Source organism: Sorex fumeus, unplaced genomic scaffold, assembly GCF_029834395.1.
Source record: "Sorex fumeus unplaced genomic scaffold, SorFum_2.1 ptg000007l, whole genome shotgun sequence".
Taxonomy (NCBI): Eukaryota; Metazoa; Chordata; class Mammalia; order Eulipotyphla; family Soricidae; genus Sorex; species Sorex fumeus.
In genome coordinates this window covers 8,931,216-8,947,516 of record NW_026606064.1, presented here as the reverse complement: position 1 = coordinate 8,947,516, position 16,301 = coordinate 8,931,216, and the positions used below count along the sequence as shown (strand labels likewise).

The 16,301-nt window shown below is 42.1% G+C and overlaps 1 protein-coding gene across 8 annotated transcripts in view; it reads right to left on the bottom strand.

Annotated features, from left to right (window-relative positions):
- Nucleotides 1-16,301, bottom strand: part of CKAP5 (cytoskeleton associated protein 5) — a 107,932-nt gene that overhangs the window by 39,728 nt on the left and 51,903 nt on the right. For all 8 annotated transcript variants that reach the window (XM_056133266.1, XM_056133275.1, XM_056133297.1 and 5 more), the window contains 9 exons: nucleotides 13,509-13,598; nucleotides 13,234-13,398; nucleotides 11,539-11,667; nucleotides 10,905-11,087; nucleotides 9,190-9,303; nucleotides 8,895-9,005; nucleotides 7,495-7,587; nucleotides 3,453-3,638; nucleotides 2,272-2,366 (listed from right to left, as the gene is read on the bottom strand). In XM_056133266.1, coding sequence (XP_055989241.1) covers nucleotides 2,272-2,366; nucleotides 3,453-3,638; nucleotides 7,495-7,587; nucleotides 8,895-9,005; nucleotides 9,190-9,303; nucleotides 10,905-11,087; nucleotides 11,539-11,667; nucleotides 13,234-13,398; nucleotides 13,509-13,598 — 1,166 coding nt within the window. The remainder of the gene's footprint in view (nucleotides 1-2,271; nucleotides 2,367-3,452; nucleotides 3,639-7,494; nucleotides 7,588-8,894; nucleotides 9,006-9,189; nucleotides 9,304-10,904; nucleotides 11,088-11,538; nucleotides 11,668-13,233; nucleotides 13,399-13,508; nucleotides 13,599-16,301) is intronic.

The following is a 16,301-nucleotide window of genomic DNA, read 5'->3' as shown; positions in this document are numbered from 1 at the left end:
TCTTAAGGACGATTTTAAGTGAATGTAGAAAGAAAACAGATGTGACCTAGGAACATATCCAAAGTGGGTAACTTCCAGCAATATGACACTGCTTTGATTCAAGATCCTGGGGGCCTACTCCAGTGCTCAGGATGCCATTGGGACTATATCTGGAAGTGCTTGGGAGGCCTTGTGGAGGTCGGGAGAGAACCCAAGACATGTTTATGAAAGTCATATGCTCCAGAACTTTGCAATGATCTCCACAGACCTATTTATATTTTGTTTTTTTTGGTCTGTGTTTTGCGGGGACCACACCTGGCAGACTGCAGGTGTTACTGCAACTTAAGTGCTCAAAGATCATTTCTGGTATTGTCTGTGAGATCATTTAGTGCCAAGCATTGAACCCAGGCTTTCTATACACAAAGTGCTCACTGGTGATTTCTGGTGATGCTGAAATTCAGGGGACCATGTGAAGTATGGGATATCAAACTTGGGTCATCTGCATGCAAAGTCAAGCACCTCACCCACTGAGTGTATGTGGAAAGCCTGGGGCTTGATGCCTGACACCTTTAGGTGTGCTTCCCACGCCCCAATAAAACTACAATTAAGAATATCTTCCACTAAGGAGGACATCAGAAATACTGACATAATATAGTATGTGTGCTTGAATAAATCCCAAAATACTTATTTTCCAGAGCAGCTATTCTTCTTATTTTGTAGAATACAGAATATCCATTTATAAGAGATATATTGTTCAAAAGTAGAATGTCACAAAGAGGCCATGTAGTATAGTTGGTTTTAGTATTTGCAATTTTTCTTTTTTTTTTCTTTTTGGGTCACACCTGGCGATGCACAGGGGTTACTTCTGGCTCATGTACTCAGGAATTACTTCTGGCGGTGCTTGGGGGACCATATGCTGGGGATCGAACCCAGGTCAGTTGCGCGCAAGGCAAACGCCCTACTCGCTGTGCTATCGCTCCAGCGATAGTATTTGTGCTTTGAACCAGAATTCTTTTTCAGTGGTGAAGGGAAGCAGGGAGGACACATCCAGCAATACTCAGAACTGACCAGGGAGGGCCTTTGTGCTACACTCAGGGATCACTCCTGGCAGTACTCAGAGGACGATACCAGGTACAGGGAATTGAACCAGGGTGAGACACATCCAAGGCAAGCACATTACCCACTATACTATCATTCTGGCCCCTGAAGCAAAATTCTTGAAGTGAAAGTTTTGTTACTTCCTAGATACAACCTGAGCATATTAAATCAGCTGTGTTCCAGTTTTCTCATCTATAAACATAATAATATATCACATGTTTTGGTAGAGATTAAATCAAATGAGTTATTAGCATTGAATAGGCTTTGCTGTAGCACCTCTGGAAGTCAATTCACCATATGCAACATAGATTGCCAAACAAATGTCACTGTTACTGTCCTACTGTTGTTCATAGATTTGCTCAAGCGGGCCCAGTAACGTCTCCATTGTGACAATTGCTACTGTGCTTTGGCATATCAAATACGTCACGGGTAGTTTGCCAGGCTTTGCTGTGTGGGCAAAATATTCTCGGTAGCTTGCCGGGCTCTCCGAGAGGGGTGGAGGAATCGAACCTGGGTTGGCTGGGTCAGGCGCAAACAAATGTAATGATATATTATTATTGCCAAATATAAAATAGTCTATATGGACCACAGCGAGGGGCCGGAGTGACGATACAGCAAGTAGGGTTCAATCCCTGGAATTCCATATGCTCTAAAGCTCATCACAAGTGACCTTTGAGTGCAGAGCCGGGAGTAGGCCTTGAGCACTGCTGGGTGTGGCCCAAAACCAAAAATAAACAAAAAAAGAATATTAAGTGCTTGAAACTGACTTTATAACCAGATGGTTTATATTTGTTTCTTAACCAAACCTGCAGTATTGAGACACCATGTGGTTGCTGGGGACTCTCCACAGGCAAAAATACACTCTTGCCCTGAGCCATCTCCTCAGTCTTATAACTAGTATTGTGGACATAAAAATGTCCACATATGAAGGTGCACAAGTCAATATTAAGTTTGGATAATGAAGTTCTGGTTTATATAAACAACCCAGCTTTGGTTTTTTAGAAATAAGGAGAGCAAGCGAGTGAGAGAGAGAGAGAGAGAGAGAGAGAGAGACCGAGAGAGTAAGAGAGAGAAAAAGAGAAAGAGAGAGAGAGCGCGAGAGAGAGACAGAGAGAGAGAGAATATGTCATGACAAATATCACAAGTCAGAGGATGGCAAGATATTCAATTATTTTGTATTTGTTTCTGACTTACCCAGAAAAACCAAATTCTTTTATTGCATTTGATAGCCAATTCAGAGTTTCTGATTGATTCTTAGGATTCTTCTGTGAAAAGGCCATTGACATAACCTGGAGGAGAAAATAAGGATCAAAAGATGTATTTTCTAATAGAAATACAGAATGACATTAAGGCAATGGAAGACACACATTTTTCCTTTTCTGTGATGACAGGGGTCAAAACCAGGGTCTCACACAAACAGGGTATGTGCTCTGCCATCTAATCAGTTCTCAAACATTTTTTTCCTGATGCTAAAAATAATAGCAAGATTAAAAAAGAAAAAAAATTGGGAGGAGCACCTGCCTGTGCTAAGGGCTTACTTCTGGCTTTGTGCTTAGGGATCACTTCTGGCAGGGCTTGGGGGACCATGTGGGGTGCCAGGGATCAAACCTGGTGGCTGTGTGCAAGGCAAGTACCCAACCTATTTATTGTACTATCACCAGCCCCCTAGCAGGATTGTTTCTGCAATGAAACACTTAAGTTGCACAAGAAAATCATGAAAGTGTAATAAAAAAGTATTCTGGAATATTAAAAATATTCATTAGAGATTCTTCTAGATTATAATGCAGAAAAGAGAAAATGACTATTCTAAGAAAAAATTTAAGACATGTAAGATTGTCTTATTATTTCCCACTGGCACTGTCAATACTACTTTATTAAAGATAAAACTAATGGGGGAGAAAGGACAGGGTTAAAGGTGTATGCCTTGCATGAGGACAACTCTGGTTATCCCCGGCACCATGCAGGGTACAATCTGGGAGGCCCCTGAGGACCACTGGATCTGGCTGGGGTAATCCCTGCTACCTCAGGGCCCTTGCAACAGTGGTAGTTCAGACCTCCTGTTGAACTGATGGCCTGGATGGCTGAGTATCACTGGGATAGGCCGCCAGGTCTTGTAAGCACTGCCTTAAAAAAGGAAGGTTAAAAAAAAAAAAAACACTTGCATAGGTAAGCACTATAAAGGTAAAAAAGGTTAAGGCCCTCCCGTTGATCGTCGATTTGCTCGAGCGGGCCCAGTAACGTCTCCATTGGAGACTTTGTTGTTACTGTGTTTGGCATATCAAATAGTCTCGGTAGCTTGCTGGGCTCTCCGAGGTAAGCACTATAACTTGGGGGAAACTAAAGGGACTTTTGAAAGCGAACTCTGAGTCACTCACCTGCTCAGCAGTCCACGGCAAAACACAAGCTTCAGCTATTGCTGTCATGGCTTCTTTGGCATTGTTCCCACATTTCACATCACCAATCTTATCTACCAGGCCATCTAAGACGATCTGAGCTGAAGTTTTGGAAAAGTTTCCCTTCTGTGCAATCAAAGCAACTATGTGAAGCTTCATCTGCATCACCTGAACATAGACAAGGATTAAAAAGCAATGAGTAAGCCAGATATGTCTTTTTAAACTTTTTTTTGGTTTGTTTTAGTTTCTTCTTTTTGTGTCACACCTGGCGATGCACAGGGGTTACTCCTGGCTCTGCACTCAGGAGTTACTCCTGGCAGTGCTCAGGGGACCATATGGGATGCTGGGAATCGAACCCGGGTTGGCCGCGTGCAAGGCAAACGCCCTACCCGCTGTGCTATTGCTCCAGCCCCAGATAATGTCTTTTTAAAATTATTTTTCAGCAACCTATAGACTGAACAAAGTTATAGCTCAGAATAGAAAAGTTTTATTTTGTTTTGTTTTTGTTAGACCTTTTGGCAATGTTTAAACTTTTATTTTGTTTTTGTTAGCTTTATTTGGGGGGGGGTGTCACATTTTGTAGGACTTAGGGGCTACTCCCAGTTTGGTGCTCAGTTGCTCCTGCTATGCCTGGAAATCAAACCCAGGTCTCCTGCATATAAAGCATGCACACCTTAAGCTATATTCTTGCCTCCAAAATTTTATTGAAAAATTTTTTCCTTTGTGGCAGCAGTGGTAATACAGCTGGCAGGACACTTTCCTTGCTTCTAGGCAAGAGAGGTTCTGTCTCTCGCACCTCAGATAGTCTCCAGAGCACCAACAGGAACAATCCCTGAGCACAGGGCCAGCAGTAAGCCCTGAGCTTACTCCAGGTGTGGACCAAATAACAAAAAACAAAAATAATAACAACACTTTTATCTTTCACAGCTATGGATGGCCAGAGAGCAGTGTTTGTGGTCCATGATGACTACGCCCAGCAGTGTTGGGGGTCCACAGCTACAGCTGATAGTGCGAAGGGGGCACATGGTGCTGGGAATCAAACCAGGTCCCATGTATACAAAATATGTGCCCCTGACCTCTGTGATATCTTTGGCTAAAGAACCAAGTTTGGCCTTATAAATATAAGATTACTTGTGGAACTCCATTTATATGAACTGTCCAAGATATGTAAATCCAGAGATAGAAAATGGAATAACCTAGTTACTAGGGACTAACAGTGTAAGAATAGAGTGACTAGTAATGGGCATGGTTTTTCTTTGGGGCTATGAGGGGACTGTGATAAAAAAAAATAATTCTAAGATTGGAAACTAATAGTAATTGCAGACTTCTGTGAACACAGGAAAAGTTGCTGCACTGTACACTTCAAAGTGGTACATTTTGGGCTAGAGGGACAGCTGGATGGGCTACAGTGTATGCTATTTGCATACAGGAGACCCAAGTGACTGACACTGAGCTCAGAGAGGAGTGAAACTCAAGCACTAAGCTAGTGATAGTGACGCTCAAGCACTGAGTTAGGGATAGCCCTTGAGCACAGCTGGGCACGGCCTCAAAAATCAACCAACCTTCAAATGGTGGAGCTTCAAAATCTCAATAAACTTGATACTGTCACTGTCCTCCCGTTGTTCATCGATTTGCTTGAGCGGGCCCAGTAATGTCTCCATTGTGACAACTGTTATCGTGTTTGGCATATCAAATATGCCACGGGTAGCTTGCCAGGCTTTGCCGTGAGGGCGAGATACTCTTGGTAGCTTGCCAGGCTCTCTGAGAGGGGCGGAGGAATCGAACTTGGGTAGGCCATGTTGGCCACTTGCAAGGCAAACACCCTACCTACTGTGCTATTGCTCCAACCCAAGATAGAATCAACTTCTCACTGTCACTGTCTTCCTGTTGTTCATCGATTTGCTCGAGCCGGCCCAGTAACGTCTCCATTATGAGACTTGTTACTGTGTTTGGCATATCAAATACATCACAGGTAGCTTGCCAGGCTTTGCTGTGTGGGCGAGATACTCTCGGTAGCTTGCTGGGCTCTCCGAGAGGGGCGGAGGAATCGAACTCGGGTCGGCCATGTTGGCTGCGTGCAAGGCAAACGCCCTACCTGCTGTGCTATCGTTCCAGCCCAAACTTGATACAAAGAAAAAAAAAATTATTTCATGTTATACACCTAATCTGCTAAAGGTATCAAATCATACTATTGCTCCTTTTTAAATTTTATTTTGTTTTGGGGGCCACACCTTGTAGTGCTTAAAGCCTACTCCGAGCTCTGCACTCAGTGACCACCCCTGGCAAGCTCAAGGAACCACATGATATTCTGGGGGATCAAACCCAGGTTGGTGCAAGGCAAGTGCCCCACCTACTGTACTATCGCTCTGGCCCCCACGGGTGCTTCTTTTGCTTATCCCAGAAGTTGCACTTTTGACAGTGGTGCTATGAGGGGAAGAGGAACAGGAAGGCTCTGTGAAGTGGGAATGGAAAATATACCATGACAAAATGCTATGGAAAAACAGTGAGTAAGGAAGCTAAAGAATCTAGAAGAGAACAAGAGGTGACAAAAAGGGGGGGGGGGGGAGAGAGAGAGAGAGAGAGAGAGAGAGAGAGAGAGAGAGAGAGATTAGCAGGAAGCTGAAAAGAAACCTAGTACATTTTACACTTTTGTTTAGGATGAGGTCTATGTATACCTGGGAAAAAAAATTCACAATTTCCTTGCTGTGCAGCACTTCCATAGCTTCCTTTACATGGCCACACGCATTAGTGCTTGGTGGCCCAGGGCCACTCCTCAAAGAGGTCTGGCAGACATGGGCTGGTGATTACCTAGCACCCGATTTGGCTATCAATGGGGCAACGCCTGGCGATGTTGATCAATAGTACTCAGTAGTACTCAGGGGACCATATAATATCAGGGATCAAACTCAGGAAGACCTGAGTATGTTAAGCATGTGCTTTACCACTTGAGTTATCTCCCTAGCCCAATACCCATTTTTCAGATAAAATAACAGCCCTGTTAGTAGTATTTCATTACTACTATCAGTTAAGAGTAAACTCTTTAACTTATGTGGCAAACTTATTATATTGGCAGTTTAAAAAATGCGTTTATTTTTTCTCCAAACAAAAACAAATACAAAACAAATTTTTGTTTTATTTTATTCCCCCCTCCCTGGTCCCTTTTGGCCATGCCCAATGGTGCTCAGGGCTTATGCCTGGTTCTAAGGCCTGGGATCACAACTGGTAATGCTGTAGGTGGTGCTGGGGAATCAAACCCTGCCTGCTGGCTATTGCTCCACCCCTGATTATCTGATTTTTAATCCCTTCCTTCAATGTGTAAAGATTAGAATAGAGGGCTTCTAGGCATATATAAGTAAGTAAGGTAAGGCCCTCCCGTTGATCATCGATTTGCTCGAGCGGGCCCAGTAACGTCTCCATTGGAGGCTTTGTTGTTACTGTGTTTGGCATATCGAATACGCCACGGGGAGCTTGCCAGGCTCTGCCGTGCGGGCGAGATACTCTCGGTAGCTTGCCGGGCTCACCGAGAGGGGCGGAGGAATCGAACTCAGGTTGGCCATGTTGGCTGCATGCAAGGCAAAGGCCCTACCGCTCTGCTATCGCTAATGCGTACACTTAAATCATATAAATATTTACATATACAAAATATACAAATTACAGTTATATTCTTGTGTATAGTCAAACACTGTGTACTTAAAATTAGGTGACATCGTGACTAGTTTTAAAAAAAGCAAAAAAATCATCACAAATATGGCACCTCTCTATTAATTCAAAAGAAAATAATAAAAAGGATGTCAATAAATGACATTACCCTGAGAATCAATCTACAGAACTGACTTTGTCAAGGAGACGAGAAGGGGAGATGGGCAGGAGATCTTGAGCCAATGGATGGAGGAATGTTGTAGTGGTTGTGGTGCTAGAATACTGTATGCCTTAAGCTCTATTATTGACAGGATTATAAATCATGGTGCTGAAATAAAGATTGGGGGAGAAAAGAAAAGACATTACACCTTTCATTAAAAAATACCTGAAAATTAGTTTCTTTCCAGCCAGGTTTCTTGGCAAGCATCCTCACTAATGCCTGGCATGGCATTTCAGTTCGGTCCATTAATTCAACAGCCTTGAAGTAAAATAAGAAAGTAAGAAAATTGAGGATAGAATAACATATATGCCCAAAACAAACAGTTCCTTCTAAAGAGGGAGGGAAATAGAATTTAGAATTTCTAGAGGAAGCTTATACAGTTCCTGTTACAATGCTTTATTTCTTCAATTGTATGTTTGGCATGTAGTTGCTATACAATGGTCAAGGTCACGGTCCTCCCGTTGTTTATCAATTTGCTCGAGCGGGCCCAGTAACATCTCCATTGGAGACTTTGTTGTTACTGTGATAGGCATATTGACTACATCACGGGTAGCTTGCCAGGCTATACAAATACCATTGAATCTCCTTTCTCATTTCAGGAATTATAAATAATAAGCACCAAGGAAAGAATAACATTTTCATTTTGCCTGGTGCATAGCAATACTTTTCTATTTTATTTTTTGCTTTTTAGGTCACACCCGACGATGATCAGGGGTTACTCCTGGCTCTGCACTCAGGAATTATTCCTGGTGGTGCTTGAGGGACCATATGGGATGCTGGGGATCGAACCCGGGTCAGCTGCATACAAGGCAAAAACCCTACTGCTGTACTATCATTCAGCCCCAACATGGCAAAATTTTTAAAATTAATTATTTTCTTAAAAGCATAGCAAGACTCGGGGCTGGATAGTTCAGCAGGGCATTTGTCTTTCATGCTGCCAATCTGGTTCAAATCTAGGACTCTATATGGTCCCTAGAGGCCACCAGTAGTAAGACCCGAACAGTGTTGGGTGGAGCCACAAAACGAAACAAAAATGGTGCACAAACTGAGGTCTCAACTTTAGTAGTGGCAGTTGTGAAACTGAAGGAACCCAGGAGCACTGTTCTAGTAGTCCTTCAGATTCTCCACACCCTGACTTATTACGACTATGGGGCACAGAACAATTTAGCAACCATGCACCTTCTTTCCAAGTGATTTTAAAGAAGTATTCCGTATCAAATAATCTATTTGTACAAGAATCATTACAAGAGGAAAATATAGATATGAACAAAGGATGTAAAATGGAGAGCTGTTTGATAAGCAAATTGAATAAATAAGCTGCATAATTCAATTTACTTAAATACTAAATTATGAGCTTATAGAAGTCTTAGAAAGCAGAGGCCAAAACATAAACATTACACAGCTGAAAATAACAAAAAAGAAATAAAGCTACTTTATTTTCCCTAACATCATCACACATATTTACTTCAACACTGTAATTAGGACAAGTCCTGCATTTGTCAATTTCCTTGCATTTATATAACCTAATTTTCTTTATATTGAACTCATTTCTTTTTACGACCTACTTTTTGGAACTCTTCCATACAGGCTAGTCTTTCCTTCCAGTTACTGCTGTCTAAAAGTTGTATACAAGTAGCAGGAAGGACAGCAGAAGCTTTTTCTTCACATACTTCTATCTGTAAGATAAAAGCAATAGGCTTCCATTAACTGCTGTAAAGGAAAATGTGTTCAAGGCAAAGTTTCAATAAGCTGAAAAATATCGAAGAACTCTGTTCTTCGTGCAGCATTCAGCAAAGAACTTATTCAACAATTTTTATAGATAACCAGTTTCCTGGTTAAGAATGTGAGGCATATACTAACCGAGAGTTCAGGTTCCACAATTTCTTTGGTCTCCAAACCTTTCTTGTTCTTGGTTCCAATGCTTCCTGAGCCTCCTGGCGCAGCTGGTTTCCCCTTTTTAGGGGGCCCTCCAGCCTAAAAGCAATTGGAAAACAAATATCAAACCACTTAGGGATTTAGAACAGTGGCTCTTTGTTTTTGTTTTGTCACACTCAGCAATGCTCAGGGATTCCTCCTGGCTTTGCACTCAGAATTTCTCCTGGCAGTGCTCGGGGCACCATAAGGGATGCCAGGGATTGAACCCAGGTGGGCCTCATGCATGGCAAATGCCCTACCTGTTGTGCTGTCACTCCAGACCCCAACAGTGGTTCTTATTTTGGGGTTGGGGGAAGTGTGAGAGAATCCTTTAAGAGTTGATTTTTAAAAAGGGCTGACCTGGAGGGAGGAGCAATGGTAAAATGGGCAGAAGTTTGCCTTGTACATGGCAGGTCCAGGTTTCATCTCTGGCATCCATATGGTCCCCTGGACACTGCCAGGAGTAACCCCTGAGGATCACTGGGGGTGATCCAAAAGCAAATCAGAAAAAAAGGATGACCTAACCAACAAAAAAACTACGGTGCTATGCCGCCCTGGGAAGGGAAGAGTGCTTGTCCCTCCACCTGTCCCCCTTGTGGTGGCGGTGGCATGGTGGCCTCCATCTTTTAGAGCCTAATGGACAGCCAGATATGAGACTGTATTGACAAGGCATGCGGGGCCTTGTGGGATGGGGGTGGAATTGGCCCTGCTCCCCACCCTGACAAGGCCCCAGGTTGCCACCCACAAACACCTCCTCCGGCTCCTGAACGACCATGATCCCAGAGGCACACAAACCAATCTCAGAACCCAGGGGCTTTTGTCAGTAATCCTTCTAGGCTTATTACTAAAATACCAGAAAGCCAAAATTGCGTGGCTGCTTTTGCAGCCACACGACATCATATGCTCTTCATAATCAGCAACAGAAAATAAATTATGTAATGATGTCTTTTTGGCAGATCTGAATGTTGGGGAAAATTCCAAAAATTCTGTTGGTTTTTTTGTCGTAATATTTAACGTGATCAATGTAGAGAAAGAGAGTAAAGTGGAAATCTGCCCCACAGGTGGGGCAGGGTGGGTGGGTGGGGGCGTATACTGGGGTTCTTGGTGGTGAAAAATGTGCACTGGTGAAGGGATGGGTGTTTGACATTGTATGACCGACCAAGACTTAAACTGAAAGGTTTTGTGACTGTTCTCATGATGATTCAATAAATAAAACTTAAAAAAAAAAGAGGGAGAATGTCATTATCTGCCCTTGGGCATTTTTACCTTTTCTCCCTGTTCAAAAGTGATAATATCTGGACAGCAGGGAGACTCTGCAGTATGATTCAGCGGTATCAAAAAACTGACCAAGGTGCTAAGTACCTCGCCACACTGTGGCTCATTATTCAATGATACTTTCCAATCCTTTAAAAGGCACTCACATAGCTTTATACCACTTTTTATCTCTATTATGAAGTTTCAAATGACCAATGTTGAACACTATGCCCTGTTCAGAGATATTCTGCTGTGTTCTGAATAGGGTGATGAGACAGTTTCTCAAAAGAAATAGTACCGAAAGAACACCATTTGAGACTCATACTTGTATGATTTTTTAAACCATATTTTCTAAAAATTCTAAAATATGATTTTTTAAAGCCATATTTTCCAAGTTCTCTGTTAACCTTGGCAGCAGGTGCCTTTTTCAAGGGCCCTGGTTTGGGTGCTGAAACATCCTTTGTGTCTTTATCTCCCGCAGCCCCAGAAGCAGCAGTTCTTCCTGGCACAGACTTCAGCTCCTTTTTATCAGCTGCAAGTCCAGCTTTCTTCCCATGTACCAACTCTACTTTTTCTGAACATTCTTTGATCTGGAGATGAAAATTGAGATGAACATCATTAAGCCCCACTTTGACTCACAATCACTACATTATTAATCAGACACTTCTAAACCACAACTACATGAGAAATCAGAGTAAAGTATCCTTTACAACAAAGATAAATATCTAGACCTTATGATAGCAGACAATACATTAATAATGTATTACTTTTTATTCCTACATAAATTACAATTTAAAAAGTTCATCTAAAAGCGTTGCTTCACATTCTTTACAGATTGGTCACTCAGTTTTAAGTAATTTACTGTTATAATGTTATATATGCAAATATTTTTAAATCAAGAAATCCTGACAAGTACAAAATTAATTAAAAACAAAGAAATTATGACCAAAAGGACACAGGAAGCTCTAATATTTTAAGAGACAAAACCAGAATGCAGTCAAAGAACACTATTTTCTAATCTTATTAGAATCCTTTACTAACCCTATCAAGTTTGAGTTTGTCCACATCAACGAGGAATGGGTTTACTGCTTTCTCACCAACCACCTTCAAAGCGGTACCCAAAGCTTCAAATGCAGCATCTCTCACTTCAGGAGCAGAGTCATTGATGTGCTGTAGTCCGGAAGTAAGCAAAGTCGTATTACTACTTGATTACTGATTTTAAGTGATAGCTGTAGAATAAAGAATTTGCTTTGAGGGGGGCAGAGAGATAGTACAGTGGAGGTGGGGCTTGCCTTACATAAGGCTGACCCTAGTTCAATCTCTGGCATCCCATATTGTCCCCTGAGCCCATCAGGAGTGATCCCTAGTAAGTGCTCAGCACCACCAGGTGTAGCACCCAAGCAAAACAAATTTCTTTGACAATTCACCCAAACTAAGTACATTTTCCTGCCCCTTTTTGGCAAATTAGCAGCTACTCTGTCACAAATTCTTTTTGAGTTATGAACACCTCTGGCAAGCTCCCTGTGGCATATTCGATATGCCAAACATAGTAACAAGAAGTCTCACAATGGAGACGTTACTGGTGCCCACTTGAGCAAATCGATGAACAACTGGATAATAGTGCATAAAACACCTCTGGTAAAGCACTTGGCAAAGTAACCTAGGCTCCCTTTCCCTTTCCCTCCACATGAGACCACTCTCCACATGTCTGGACAAGCCTCATGCATGAAGGAACGAGCAGATGAACCCAGGCATGGGGTCCTGGGGCTGAGATCTCCAAGCCTGCTCAGATCAGGACTGGGCCTTCTCCACCCAGATCCCCCATCTTTCAGTAGGTAGGTGCTACACCCACCAGCTGCTGCCGGCCGGTGTCAGGTGGTCCCATCAAAGGCCAAGACCCAGAGACTATAGGCCAAGACCCAGCTCCTGGAAGCGCGTGGCCTCATAGCAGCCTCGCGACATCTTATTATCTCATTTTTACTTTGGAGAACCCGGCAGGCTACCAAAAGTATCCTGCCCGCACGGCAAGAGTCTGGCAGACTTCCCGTGTCGTACTCAATATGCCAAATACCAGTAACAATGATAGGTCTCATTCTCCTAGCCCTGAAAGAGCACTGAACACGGCTCTTTTAAAATCTTAGGGCTAGGAAGAAGGAGACGTTACTGGTGCTTGCTCGAGGCAATCGACGAACAATAAGATGATCGTGATCTTGATCATGATCCCTTTCCCTTTCCCTCTATCTAAAAAGCCTGACATTCAAATGACCTTCCAATACTCCAATACTCCTCATTTCCTATGCTAGGCCAGATTCAACTGTATAACAATGTAAGGGTAAAATGAAAGCTAAACACTTCCTAAGTAAAACACATTCCCCCAATTTTATCTAGGATGGAAGAGAATGGAGAATAATGGGTGAACAGGCACCAGGGCATCAGTTATACTGATGATATGGGAGAGTGATATATCCAAAACACAGACTCAACAACACTGAAAACATGAAAATAAGTTGCAACCACTGGAACTTTGTAATATGCCTGTCAAGTTGATAAGCTGGAACGAGGCGAGGGTTGCGGGCGGGGAGGGAACATGGGAACGCTGGTGGAGGGATGCAAATAGTGGTGGTGGGATTGGTGTTGAAATATTGTATACCTAAAACTCAACTGTCAATCATTGTAAACCACAGTTCTCTAATAGAAAAAAAGAAACATTCCCCCAATTTAAAAGAAAATCTATACCTTTAGTAGAGCAGCACAAAAGGGCTTTAGCAAGCTCTTTGGCAGGGTAGCAGCAGTGCAATGGCGGAAGCTTCTTGCAATAAAAAGAGATGTCTGTTGCTTGATGGTTGGATTCTTATTATCCATCACCGCTAAAATATCCTCACTGATGTTCTGGAGTGTGGTCTTTAGAAAGAAAAATGTGGTCAGTCAGCTTTTGCAACTGAAAAGCACCAAAATATTACACTAACAAAATTTACTTTGAACAAAACCACAAACTTGTACTGTCTACTTACAGTAAGAAAGATGGCATCAATTGCCTCCTGCAGGGCTTGTACCACCTGGGGTTTCTTCTCTTTGAATTTCTCCAAAATGGTTGGCACAACCTTTAAAAGTGAACAGTTGTATTATTATTTGGCAACAAAAAAGAGATAAAGTACAATTATGAGCACTAGAGTCAGATGTGTGCAATCCCTAGTCACTGCAACCACAAACATTAACAGTAATAAAGTGTGGTGGAGGGGGGCGGGGAGGGAGGTGTTAAGTTAAAAAAATATTGCTACAGTATGGGCAAACCTTGAAAACATTTTGCAAAGGTAAAGAAGACAGTTACACAAGATCATGTAAGTATCATGTAAGATCATTCTATGAATGATTATCTGGGTCTGGGGAGCTTGATCAAAAGGCCTGAAATATATGCTTTGCATGCTGGATGACCTTGTTTGATTCCCAACATTGTATGGTTTCCTGAGTACTGCCAGGAGCACTGCTGGATGTGGCCCCAAACAAAACAAAACAAAAAAAACAACAGTAAGATGTAAAATCTAGAGGAAGAAAGATTAGTGGTTGTCAGATACTCGGGGGAGGAAGGAATGAAGTGAGACTAGTAATAGGCATAGTTTCTTTTTGTGGTATTGAAATGTTCCGGGATTAAGTAACATTATCATAATTTATACAACCCTGTGACTATACTAACACCACCGAATTGTATATTTTAAGAGATAAATTTTCTGGTACTACAAGTTCGATTCCTCCACCCCTCTCGGAGAGCCCAGCAAGCTACTGAGAGGATCTCGCCCGCATGCCTGGCAAGCTACCCGTGACGTATTCGATATGCCAAATACAGTAACAACAAGTCTCACAATGGAGACATTACGGGGCCCGCTCGAGAAAATCGATGAACAATGGGAGGACAGTGCTACAGTGCTACTAGGCCTCAGCAGCATTGAACCTCCAAGTGCTAATCAGCAGGAGTGGCTTCAGGATCACTAACACTGCTGAGGCGGCATTAAAAAAACAAAAAAAAGAAAAAGCCATTTTCCTGGTAAGGGATGTTGATCAAGTGGTGAGGGCACATGCCTTACTTGTTTGAGATTCTGGGGTTTCAATACAAACCACCACTAGATGTGGCTCCACATCATTAAGTCATTTCCTTTTTTGAAGGACACAAAAATCGTATGATGGAACTATTGTAGCAATATCTCTCATTTCTTTTATATCAACATTTCTATCAGTTACATCTCTTATTAGACAAAAATGATTCTCAAATGGGTATGTTTAGAGTTGGCAACAAAATACAGTATATAAACCTTACTTCCCATCCAGGACTCTGATATACCTCTCTATACTCAGATGTCTCCTGCCCCTTCACTTAAAGAGAAAAGGAAGAGTACCAGAAATTATTTTTTGGTTATTGGACCACACCTGGGGGTACTCAGGGATCACTCACAGCAGGGGTCCAGGGATAGAACCCGGGTTCACTGCCGACAAGACAAGAGCCTTACCCACTATACTACCTCTCCAGTCTCTAGAGCAATTTAAAAATCACAATTATATCTTCTTATCCAAGAACCAAGATCATTAAATAAGAGTCTAAAAAATTTAACTATGGAAAAACTATACCACAAATTCATTAAATGCATATTTTATTTAATTTATACTTATTCATACCTAATATATGAATGCCACACTGTGTTAACAGGTAAACTAAGGTCCAAAAGAAACTTAATTAAGGTCAAGAGGCAGGAGAGATAAAGCAATGGGTGAGACACTTACCTTACATGTAACTGACTTGGGTTCACTCCCCAGTACTACATATGGTCCCCAAAGCACCGCCAGGAGTAAGCACTAAGCACTATCAGGTATGTCCCCAAAATAAAAAAGCAATCAAAAAACAACAACAACAAAGAAATAGCCAAGTCAATGGTCTCTAATAACATCTTGTTTTGTTTCTGGATCCTATCAGGCAGTGCTTGGAAACTATTCCTGGCGCACTGTTCAGGGGTTGCTCTCAGCAGTGCTTAAATGTCAGGCATTATATCTAGGTCTCCTACATGCAAAGCACATGTTCCAGCCTGTGGCTATTTTTTAGGTTTGTTTTATAACATTTATGCCCAAATTATCACAGAAGCTGTACAGATCAGAAGGAATAAGGAGAAATATAAAAAATATTTTAATATTAGAAGTTAGTGACGAACTATTAAGAGTTACTCATGAAACTGAAAATCAAGATTTTTTTTTAAATGTTTATTTTTGATCAGTAGGATTTTTTTTTAATCTATACTGGTACGTGTGTGTGTGTGTGTGTGTGTGTGTGTGTATGCGTGTGTGTGTATGTGCTTTTTGGGTCACACCCGGCAATGCACAGGGGTTACTCCTGGCTTATGCACTCAGGAATTACTCCTGGCGGTGCTCAGAGGACCACATGGGATGCTGGGAATCGAACCTGGGTCAGCCACGTGCAAGGCAAACGCCCTACCCACTGTGTTATTGCTGCAGCCCCGAAAATCAAGATATTTTGACGAAAAAAGCTCAAAGTTTACTTTAATATATATAGTTAAAAGAAGTTTGTAAGTAACTAAAAGAAATGCTGAACCACACACATGCTCAATACCAACAATGCATATGATATGGTGTTTAGGGAGGAACCCTCAAAATTAACATACATACTCAACAACACTGAAAACGTAAGTTCTAAGTGGCAAACACCAAACACTGGAATGTGTCTGTCAAGGTGGCAGGTGGGGGCATGGGGGTGTGTGAGAAGAGAGAGGGGTGGGGACAGAGTATGGAAACACTGATGGAGGAAG